Source organism: Orbicella faveolata, unplaced genomic scaffold (assembly GCF_042242905.1).
Source record: "Orbicella faveolata isolate gen_17 unplaced genomic scaffold, um_ofav_v1 contig_13, whole genome shotgun sequence".
Lineage (NCBI taxonomy): Eukaryota > Metazoa > Cnidaria > Anthozoa > Scleractinia > Merulinidae > Orbicella > Orbicella faveolata.
The window spans coordinates 28,105,001-28,116,730 of NW_028301540.1; the positions used below are offsets into that span (position 1 = coordinate 28,105,001).

Here is an 11,730-nt window from a genome sequence, read left to right on the forward strand (position 1 = left end):
CACACCTTAGAAATGAACGACAAGAGAGAAAACCCCTAAAACCAGGGTACTTTTGCACTGGCTCAAGTACGCGTCAAATTCATTGCTGTTGCATCAGGTTGGGCATGTATGAAATACAAACCTATCTTCAGATGTTTTATGTATGGCCGCCAATCCAGTATTCAGTTGTGGAGGTCTGTGTGGAAGAGCACCCGAATGCGGTGTTCCATGTTAAATAAAAGCCAAAGTTATCTTCGTCCTCGACTCCCCCTGTTCTCGCCGTAAAGTCACAGAAATTGCCCCACCAGCTATCGATATGATAATCAAAGTTGGGATTGTAAGGGGAGTAGACAGTGCAGTTTTGGCACCTATTTCCCCGGATGTCGACAAACTCGTACCGAATGCAACGATTTCCATCAGGAGTTACAAGAAAATCGGTATTGGCAAACGACGTGCGAATGTAATCCCGATAGTCCATTGTTTTGGTCGCGAAGTTACAAGTAGCTCGCCAGTGAGTGGATGTGTTCCGGATGGACTGCATACGGGATAGTGACAAGCGATAGTTGTCCCATTGATGTGCATTTTGGTTGATTTGCGAGTCGTACAGGTAGAATGGTTTCTTACTGAACGTGCCTCTGTTTTGAAAAGAGTAGGACATGATCAGAGTCCATGCGAAATTAGGCTCAGAACCAAAATCGCAGTAGGCCGGGAACAAGATGTCCTCTTTGTCAAAAACGCTGTAGAATCCATTGGTTTTTACCTTGTCACCCAGCAGGATTTCTCTGCATGATCGGACTTTTAATTGACACCTGTGTCCCGAGAATCCCTCGGGACATGTGCAGCTGTATCTTCTCTTGTTGGCATGACACACGTCACGACACGTGCCGCCATTTTGACACTGGGCAGAGTGGCAGCAGTTACTTTGACAATCTGATTCAGGGCAGGTCTGCTGGGAAGCTCCCTATCAAACAAGAATACATTTCATGTGCACCTATCAATACCCTGACTGAATTAAAATCATCAAGAGCCACTGTCTCTAAGTATAGAGAATCCGACGACAGCACCGAAAATTCCAATTTTTTTTTATTGCATCAAAAAGACCCTTTTGGTGACCTATTTCCCTAATCCTAATCCAGGAAAGTTCGAAACACCGCTCGCAGTTAACCAAGATGGCCGATGGAATTTATGCAAAATTGAGCATTTTCAACAGGCCAGAGCAGAAAGAAGGAACTTGCTATAGATATATTTTTCAAACAGCAAAGAGGTACACAAAACGTGTTTACTTCAAGATGATGTCTAGCTCAATGTCATACAATGCAATGCAATACATTACAATACAATACTAACTACTTATTAACCGAGAGTGAGGTCTTTCCGGGAAAATCTTGCCGCATTCAGTGACTGATGAGCGATAGCGAGGTCAATACGGCAAGGTCGAGGTTTGAGATTTTCCCGTAAAAACTGAACGTTCGAGTTTAATAAGTTATTTATTTTACGCCTTTTTGCTTTGTAATCGGCCAGTGGACATTATGAGAGAATAATGCCTTACAATTAGCCAATCAGAGGGCGCTTTATATCATCTACAAGAACAAACCATACCAGGAGCATATCAATACAATGCAATGCAATGCAAAGCCGCAATGCAATACAATACAAACATTTATTAATGAGTTAAAATTTAGCTAGCTGAGAGGTAACACCCCTTTACTAATCGAGGACACTTAACAGAGAAATGATCAAAACGTAAATTACAAACTTTATGAATATGAAATAGAGGCAAGTTACCTTGGGCCTAATAGGCGAGCTCTGAGGCCGTTCAAACCCTAATTAAAGATGTCGTTTTTGTCTGTCGTCATAATTACGACGACAACTAACAAACCTTCCAATTCGACCGATCACAAATTACAGAAGCGACATTCTGCACCCGTTGAATTAGAAATAGGTTTCTCAAACTCATTAATAATTCATTAAGTTTAAACAAAGGAAATCATGATCGTGACGGTCTTTGGATATCTGATCTTAATTAACATAGATTTTAACGACTTTATTTCTCCGTTTTCTCCTTAGTTTTAGTCTCGATTCAGAAGATATATCAAACACTCAAGACAGTGTTTGACCAAATTTCCAAACACCTCCAAATTCGTCAAAAATACTCCGCTGTGCGTCGTATTTTCAACTCTCTTCTTGGTGTGTGGAAATGTGGTCAAACACGGTCTTTCGTGTTTTATATTATCTTTTTCGTAATAGATGATTGATGGCAGCGAAATTATACACAAAACCATTGATTGGGCAGAGTTCGCGTGATACTGAAAGGCACTGTAATGTTTTCTCAGCGCCAAACACCGAATAAGCACATATGATAAATATCACCCTCACATCAGCGCCACATGATAAGTCGCTGTTATTTTCGATTATAATAATATCCTATTGTTTTGAAATCTTTTTAGGATATTGCAGCTTTGTCAGTTCTTCTCAATTAAACCTGCGCTCGCTGCGAGTTAACACCTGCTTGTAAAATATCGTTTGCCATATATCTTCATGAAAGCAAGATATTTCCAAAATTTAAATTGAATACTTAAAATTTTTCATTACAGTTACTACTAATTACCGTTATTTCTAATTACAGTTCGTCCTGAAATCATTTCATTTAGTTTTTGGTTCTTGAATAGCAACTTCAGACTAGTACACGGTTTTAATGTTCTGGCAAAGCACGAAAGTTGCACGAAAGCGTGTTTGGAGTGGACTTCGAATTTTGTTTTTAATCTTCATTTTCTTTTCATCAAAAATAAAAATACTTTGAAAGATTTTGCCTTAATTGTCAAGGGAACTGCTTTTTTTTTCGGTCAGCTCTGTAGTGAAGACGAACCAAACTCATATATCTAAGTATGACTAAAGTTTTGGCGTCATCATACATATCAGCTTCACTACATCCTCGATGCTTTCCGTTTGGAGCAGTGAGTAAAATAACACGAGGAAAACTGAAAGTAGGCGTCCTTGAAAATACAAAATACTCGAATATACACGTCTGAAGTCTCTATATATCAGTTAAACCTAGTAAAGAAAAACGCCAAAAAAAAAAAAAAAAAACAACTGAAAACAAAAAGCAAAGTAGTCACCTGTACATTAAAACTCAATAATTGATCAGGTTCTTCAATCATGCCACAATATAACAAACAAAAAAACAAAGAAGGAGTCAAACTATAACAAACCTACGAAACTACCCGAAACAACATTTGCGACTTTTACTCGATCAGCTTGAGCCAGATTCTTGATCACTTACAACACATATATCGATATCATTAACATGTATCGGAAAGGTTTCTTACCTTCATATCGTAATAATTCCTGACTAGTTCGTAATAGCTCACTCCTTCCATTTCTCTCAGTGCTTCTGGTTCCACTTTAGTGTTGGCATCGTTCAGCTCGCAGTTTTCAGTTGCGTTGACCTCGTTGAAGTTGAACGAGAGACACTGGCAATTCTTCACACAGAGGTTAAAACATTGTTTCCAGTTCCAAAGGGAGCTAAACGTCACAATAACGTACCCGACAAGAGCAGAATTCTGCTTCGTGTCATTGGCAAGAGAGAGGGAAACTTTCTCGCAAATTCCATTTTTACAGTGGCTGTCGGAAGCGTGGATAGCGCGCACTATCAACAAGAAAAGTCCTAAAAATCCAGGAAATTTCATTTTACTGTTCCCTAGTTCACGACCTGGGAACTTCAAGAAGTGAGGTAAATAAATATAACTATTTAAAGTCTTACACTTGGATAACAACTTCCCCGCTGAGTTTCAATGCTCATTAAAGAATGTGTCCAAATTGTGTAGGGTTTGAGAATTTATCGATAGATCAACACAGTTACTCCTCTGTCAATGACGATCCCTCTTAATTCTCCCTGCCTGACAATGCGTTGAAATAGTTGAGAGAAATTACATGCCTATGCTGCAATGCATGGTTTGCCATAAGATTTTCGCTGCCGGTGGCAAATCAATAATAAATGCCTCCGTGGCTGTGTAGTAATGTTTGCTTGTGTTTTTTTTGTTTCTTGTCATTAATAAAACAGTTGGAAAACGAAAAGCTGTTTTAAATAAGAACTCATTAATCCGCAATAAAATGTGTAAAAATATAGATAAATTTAGCGTATTTTGAACGGAAAAATGAATAAATCTTTTGAACGGAATATTACGTTACTTTTTCAATTACTTTTTTTTTTAGTCGAGAAAGAAAACACAATTTTACAACATGATGGTGGGAAATCTAACATCTGGATTCTTGATAAACATAGTTTTTCGAATAGATTGTTAAATGAAGCATGCGGTATATTGTTGTTTGTTAATAGATAGATACCGTTATTTAAAAAGAAAAAAATCTAACGATAAAAATTTCCGGGTAGTACCTTCAGGGAGCTTACAAAGTATCTCTGCTATCAAGAGGAGCCCTGAAGCTATTAACTGACATAGATTACACAATAAAATATATACAAAATAAAAACCTAAGTATAGGAAAGTATATTACAACAAATATCAAAAGCCTATAACTACCATACTAATATCTTCAAATTTATGTACATTTATTTCTGTTTTGCCGCTTTCAGGATCAGTTACATTTTCAAGTTTGTTTTGAACATGTTTTTATGTTTGTTTAAGTCGTCCACATGGCAACAGATGAAACTGAACTAATTGAAAACACGACATTGAAAACTCAAAGTTTTATGAAGTGTATACTATTAATCCCGGGTATTAATTAACGAGCGCACAACATTCCAGAGATCTCCATATAGGCTCCAAGCAAGAGGGGATTTCTAAAGTTGAAAAGATTAGGAAAAAAAAAAAAAAAAAGCTCAAGAGAGATTTCATTAGGATTAAGGCCTAAGGGCTCCTACACGAGCCCGGGTTAATTTAAATTTTATCCTGGGTTGAATCGCCACAGAGAGTGCTAAAAATAAACAATTACACGAGCCCTGGTTGTCATCTGGAATAGCATGTGGTTTGCTTCGAGCCTGTCCCAGGTCAGCCTTTCTACCGATTAAACAGAAAAAAAAAAAACAACAAAAAAACAAAAAAACAAAACAAAAAAAAAAAACAAAAAAACAAAAAACAAAAAAACTGAAAGCGTGGGCTGGAAAGATGACAAACAATTCCAGTATAACGGAATGATGGGAGGTAATGATAAACACATATGAAAGGGAAAAACCAAACAAACGTGGTTGTTTGAGTGAAAGTTCCAACCATGGTTATCTTTTGGCCCATTGTTTATATGAAAGAATTAAAGAAAGTACAACTCTTCTAACCGGGTCAACCGGAGTCTAAACAACCGGAGTCTAAACAACCGGAGTCTGGCAGGAAGAGTAATATTTACTTCTAGTTTTGATTGGTTCATGCATTTTCCGAGTCCTTCGTGATATGGCTGGAGTTCGCCGTCCCTTTCTATGGAGGGAGGACTAGGCCGAGATGGCCAGGTTGCCTAGAAAATAGCACGATACGGCCCTAGCGCCTCGGAAGGGTTGGTGGAAAGTTGATAGTGCTAAACTTGGAGAATTTGTCAACGGGCTTTGGAGTAGAACTGACATGACTAACGAGGTTTGAACTTATGCTTTTGTTCTTTTTTTTTTTTCTATGGTTACGATTCCCTCATTTTTTGTTAGCTTACATTATTGTCTAGTTGCACTATACACCACTATATCAAAAGAGATCAGCTGAGATCAGGCGAGGCAGTCGGCTCAAGATCAAAAATTGTCCGTGGACATTTAGTCTCAGCTTGTCTCTTTAATTTCGAGGTCCGGTAGAAAGTTATGAACTCCGAAAGAACAGATACATGTAATCTACACGGTACAACGCTTGTAGGGTAAAAAGAAAACTAATTTCCAAGCTTGTCGTTTGAGCAGCTCTATAAACTTTTATATAATAACCCAAGTTATTCTCGCATTTTGATTGGTTCTCGCCTATGATCTATTAGAGGACAGACGCACGATTGACGTCATCATTTGAAGGTTTTTCCCTCTGTGTTTTAAAATGGTGGAAAGTTTTGAGAATTTAGATAATATTTTACATGACTGGGCAAAAGATAAGGTACAAGAAAGTCTTGTTTAGGCATTGAACAGGTACCAGAAGCATAGTCTAGTAGGAAGAATAAAGATAAAGTCGTTTCTGTTTTAGAAAATGACTCAGAAAAAATACTACAGCAGTCTCAGTCGGCAGTCGAGCGAGACTAAACCAAACACAAAATTGGTCTTGGTAAGCCGAAAACCATTGCTTTATCTCGAATTTAACAAACCCAATAAACAAAATGTTTATGAGATTAATTTATTTAAAACATTGAACTTCTCTCAGTCTCAAAATAATTGTTGCCACAGTGATTGTCTGGCATGAAACATCAAAACCACTTCTTAAAATCAGTTAAAAATAAGCACATAACCTTGCTTTCTGATGCGAATGTTCCAGTCCGTTTCAGGGCACAGCAGTGAGCAAAGTATAGCTCACTAGAGCTCACGGCCAACTGCATCGCAGCTAAAAGGTGTATCCGACACTATTTCAAACTGATTTGAGAATCACCAACCACAGAGGACACAAATTTCCACCATCACTAACACTCCTTTCATTCAAAACTCGAATCGAATGGCCTCCAGGTTGACCATAACCGCAAGTTTTCCGAGCGTAGTTTTTCAACTCCTGCAATATTCGAGGCAACATCCAAGCTTTTAGGCTCACAGAGATGCTCTGATGGCAAAAACTGACTTGACTTATCCAGCATTTTCTTTAAGATTTGTAGATTTCGCAGTTCAATTCAGCTTTCGCTGTAAGTTTTCATTCCACGAGAAGTAACGCTCGAGTCAAGTTTGATAGTGGCGTGATTTTCCTGGACCAATCACAATTCTTTGCCACGCATAGCAACCAATGAGATTGCTTCAATTTGTATAGACAATAGATTACGTCAAATGGTTTTTTTCGTGTTCGCCATAGTGGGCAAAGGCCGGCTTTCGAGTTATGTTGAAAGATTTTGAAATAAAAAAAAGCTTTATCTGTAGTAGTTTGTTTCGTTACTATATAAAACAAATAGATTCCATGTTGCCGTGCGTCTGTTCAGTAACAGATCACAGAAGACGTCAAAATGTGGTAAGAACATCAGTGACACACTTGGCTATCGCCTCGTGTGCCACTTTTTTGTTCTTACCACATTTTGACGTCATCTGTGATCTATCACTGAACAGACGCACGGCAACATGGAATCTATTTGTTAAATATTTAACAAATTGACGTCAGTTTTTTATGCGTCTGTCCTGTTATTGATGACAAATTGCATCACAACATTGTCAAAGTACAATGGCTGTGGAACCACGAGCTGCAGGCGAGCTGTTCCGCAGTAAACTTTGACAATGTTATGACGAAATTTGTCATCAATAAGAGGACAGACACATAAAAAACTGATGTCAATTTGTCTTTTACAATAACAAGACTCCAAAATGGTCTAATGCTGGAAATAAATGAGGGGAAAAGACGCTGTAAACTTGCCATAAACAAAGATAAGTGAATTTTGAAAATGATGCGAACATTGTCAGTAGCTTTTCTCGCTTTTTGATTGGCTACTTAAAAAAAGTCCATAAAATCTCTTGCATAAATTAAAATTTTATCTGTCTGTACTCTTATTGATGATAAAAATGAGCCAATCAGCATATGAGAAATTAGACAGTTATTGTAAAAAGTTGGCTTTACATATTGTTTTTACTGACTTTAGGGCATTTCAGAAGGCATTAAAATTACTTTAATTTATGCTCTCCTGTCCTAGCCAACATATAGGTCCACCTGTTTGTTAATGAGAAAAAAGGAAATTCTCCTGTTACAGGTGATCCTCTTCTTTCCCTTTCGGTATTTTAAATTAATTTACTAATGTCCTCACAGTACATACATTATGCCTTGAATTGAAATCATGGTAATTTATAAGTTTAAGACTGCAGTTCAATGTTTTATCAAGGTCTGGTGGGTTTGTCATAATTTTTATAAGTTAGTTGTGTTTTAGTGTGTTACTAATCATCAGCCAAGGAAGCTCAATAAAATGTTTTTGTCATATTCTTTTGAAAAAATATTCTCCTAAATACACTACATGCACATATTTCACTTTTTTTACAATGTAATTCTTCTGTGACAAACAATTTGTGATCTGTGTACAGTATTGTGCAAACTAAAGTATAGGTGTAAAGCTTAGTACCAAAAGTTTACTTGTCTTTGGCTACTTGGCATACTGTTAATCTTGAGTCCTGTATATCTTGTAGCATGCATGTCACACTTTCAGCCAGAGTTTTATTTAGCGATGAGACGCTGGGTGCTTTTCTTTTTATCAGATAAATTTGACCTGTGTGACCAACTATTACCAAAATGGGAAGACATTTTCCAATCATACTCGTAGAATGGATCATCTTAACATTTTCTATCCCTTTCCCCAATCCCCCACATCAAATCTATTGAAGTGAAGTGGGGCAATGGACCGGTTTGCCAAAATAAAGCAGCAAATCTCAGACTGACTGGACTGATAAGTCAAAGTGAACCTCTTTCAAAGGCGGTCCTTTTTTCTTAAAATTTTCCTGAGACTGAATGTTCTGTTTCATTTGATTTCCAACCAAAATTTCTGGAATTTTTGGCATAATGGAAATAACATAGTCTCCTTTTTGATTTAGTGATATATTACTTGTATTGACATCAGGCAATACTTTGTTGTAGGTACAGCAATCTAAACTGTTGGCAGTTTTTGACTTTGACCACACCCTAGTGGATGGAAACACAGACACATGGGTGACCAAACTACTTCCATCCACCATGCAGTTGATACGAGAGCATCAGAGGAAAGGATGGTGTTGGACTAATATCATGGACAAAGTCTTTGGTGTTCTGCATGCAGAAAATGTAACCAAAGAAGACTATGTTAAGTGTTTTGAAACTCTGCAATTTACAGAAGGAATGAAGGAAGCTTGCCATTTTTTGCAGACTCGAAAGGTGCCAACAATAATTATATCTGACTCCAACAGTTACTTTATTGATCATATACTGGAGCGTGACTTCCTGCGTGAAGCTTTCTGTGGTGTTTACACAAACCCTGCAATGTGGGAAAGCAGTGGCCGGCTACATGTTGAGCGACATCAAGAGCATGACTGCAATAATTGCCCAAAGAATCTTTGCAAATCAACAGTCCTTCAGAAGTACCTGACTGACAGCCATCAACATTTCAAGCACATAGTTTATGTTGGAGATGGACATGGCGATCTTTGTCCCTGTCTAATGTTAAAAGAAGGAGACTACATCTTAGCACGGAAAGGATACAAACTTTTACACTGCTTACAAGGTGAAAAAAATTCAGAGGTCAATGCAGAAGTTATTCCTTGGACAACTGGGTTTGAAGCATTGCAGTTGTTTCAAAAATTGTGTGACACTTAAATGAGCTTTTTCATTGGCAGAGTTGTTTTGTGAAACTTAGCTTTCTCATTTGTACACATTTATGTATTTATGATACAATGTTTACTTTGCTGACCATGCAACTTTCAAAATGCTTTTTCAATAATTTTTTTTTATTTATAATAATAATTATAATAAAAATGAAATGGAAATGGCTGACCCAAGGAGTTCCATTTAACTTGTTCAGTCCAAGAGGTATTTGCAAAGTTGTCCATGTTATTTTTAATTAATTAGAGTACCTGAAACTACAGGAATGTCTGGGAGCATAAGTTACATGTAAGGTGTGATGGGCACTAAAAAGCTTAATGTCTGTTTCAAAAGAAGAGAGGTCAATAATTATTTTCAATCTTCAATGTGACAGAACTACAGTAACTTCTAATTGCCTTTTAGAATAGTGGCAGGGGGCAGCGGTTGTGGGAAACCCATGACTGAGCTAATCCAGATTCTTGTGTTATTCTAGTTCAAGGAAACCGTAACGACAAAATCACATTGATCTTTGCATGACTTGTCAGATTAATAGGAATTTCACATGTAAAGAATTTTGAAATACCAGCACAATCAGCAGAATGTGCGGAGTTTCCAGCACAGTGTTGGTTTCTTCTGTTAAAATAAAGTTGTCAAAGCATAATCAAAATATTAAGCTAATTACTCCAACCTTTCAGGGCCACCATCAACATGGCACCTTTCTGAAGCGATAAAAATGTTTTAATTTGGCTCAGTAGAGGACTGGAAGTTCAAAACCAGTCTCCAAATGGGGGTTGGGACCTGGCACTAGATTTCAACCCGGAAGGGGGGGACTCCCATCTAACAAGGACGGGGGTGCTTGTCGTATATTTTAAGGTTTAAAAAAAGTGGTTTTGCCACCACTTAGGGTGTTCATTCAGCCTCAAAAGTTCCACAGCACGAGCTTTTGTGGCACCTTTCAGGGTATTGAGCCGAAAAAATGTTACAGGAGATGATGTGTTGGTTTAGAATTGGTACCTTTTAGAGGTGAAAAAAATTTCAAGCCATGCCCACAAAGTAGGATTTTGGTACCTCTTAGGGTTCTTTCCAATATTTCCGATAAGCACCCCTGTCCTTTTCATATGGGAGTCCCTCCCCCCTTCGGATTTCAATTGCCTCCCTTATCAATATAATTATATGTACATTTATCCTTCTTGTGAGTCTTTTGGCCTCCCTTGCAATGATAGGTGTTGTTTGATCAGTGTTTATCAGAATTGCTACCCCCTGGTGGTGAGAAACCTCATGATGGTAATCTTAAGCTGGGAAACAAAGCCTTTTTCACTAATTCTCCACTTTCTGTTTGAAATAGTAGGAAGAAAAATGTTCACAGTTGATATAATGTTCTAGATGAGTTTGTGAGTACTGTCCACTGCTTGTACACCTAGCTTCAACTTTTTAAAGGTCTGAAGCTGTGTTATAAAGTATGTTTGTTGACTATTCTTTGTACATACCATTGATGGCATATTGAAAGTGTGACAAGAACAGTGGGTTGTTATCTAACTTGAAAGTTGATAAAGCAAATAAATCGACCAGGATAAGCAGCTGAGGTCAGCTCAGGATCACTTGTCAAACATAATTTACATTTTTTCTTTCCACTCAATGGAGGTTGTAAGCTTATCTTGTTCACATGAATAGCAAAATATTTGATAAATAGATTCTATAACACAACAGCACTCGTAGGCATTGAATGTTAAGGGAAAAGTTTATGTAGTACAGTAGTTTTGGGGTACAGCAGAACTGACTTTCTCATATCTAAACTAAATCCGTTCTCGGTACTTTCAAATTAATTTTTTTCAATCCGTTATTTAACGCCCGCTGTTGTATTGTCTTGGCTAATTGGATAATACATGCAAGGCTTTGATATGGAAATGTTTGACTGAAACAAACAGTAGAAACAGAACAATTCAAAAGTTATTTGTCATCTAGGTTACGGTCTTGACGGTCGGGGAATTTTTAACTTCTTTTCTTATATTATGAAGAAAAATATATGATTCTAAAGGCACAATGTAGACTCTGTTCTATGACTTCTATTGACGAAACAAAATGATAACTCTGATAGAATTTCCTTTATTCCCCTGTGTAAACTCTACCTTCTCGGACAGGGGTTCGGAATAAAGGGTCAAGGTTACAAGAATCTACACTTCAATCAATATTAGTGAAAACGAGTCGTTTTCTTTACGAATTTAATTTTCAGAATAATACTTATCATAGAAAGTAGTTATAATGGAACATATCTTCATCTAAAAGTTCATTCCATATGCATATCTCGTTATTGTTAAACTAAAATTATTTTAGCTGTGACAACAATTGA

The 11,730-nt window shown here is 37.3% G+C and overlaps 2 protein-coding genes across 2 annotated transcripts; one reads left to right on the top strand and one right to left on the bottom strand.

Annotated features, from left to right (window-relative positions):
* Positions 1-13: 13 nt before the first annotated feature.
* On the bottom strand, positions 14-3,752 carry LOC110066634 (uncharacterized). Its single transcript, XM_089283864.1, has 2 exons — positions 3,306-3,752; positions 14-940 (listed from the first exon to the last, which is right to left on the bottom strand). Exons 1-2 carry the CDS (start codon positions 3,663-3,665, stop codon positions 137-139), a joined length of 1,164 nt encoding a protein of 387 aa, XP_089139990.1. The 5' UTR covers positions 3,666-3,752; the 3' UTR covers positions 14-136.
* A 1,684-nt stretch (positions 3,753-5,436) lies between these two features.
* Positions 5,437-10,960, top strand: LOC110069540 (pyridoxal phosphate phosphatase PHOSPHO2-like). Its single transcript, XM_089285298.1, has 2 exons — positions 5,437-5,555; positions 8,688-10,960. Exons 1-2 carry the CDS (start codon positions 5,544-5,546, stop codon positions 9,396-9,398), a joined length of 723 nt encoding a protein of 240 aa, XP_089141424.1. The 5' UTR covers positions 5,437-5,543; the 3' UTR covers positions 9,399-10,960.
* Positions 10,961-11,730: the final 770 nt, after the last annotated feature.

Excerpts from the sequence above, each read along its gene's own strand:
- LOC110066634 (XM_089283864.1), bottom strand. The coding sequence starts at position 3,665 with ATGAAATTTCCTGGATTTTTAGGACTTTTCTTGTTGATAGTGCGCGCT. Across the intron at positions 941-3,305 it reads GGAATTATTACGATATGAAG|GGAGCTTCCCAGCAGACCTG; the intron begins GTAAGAAACCTT and ends CTTGTTTGATAG.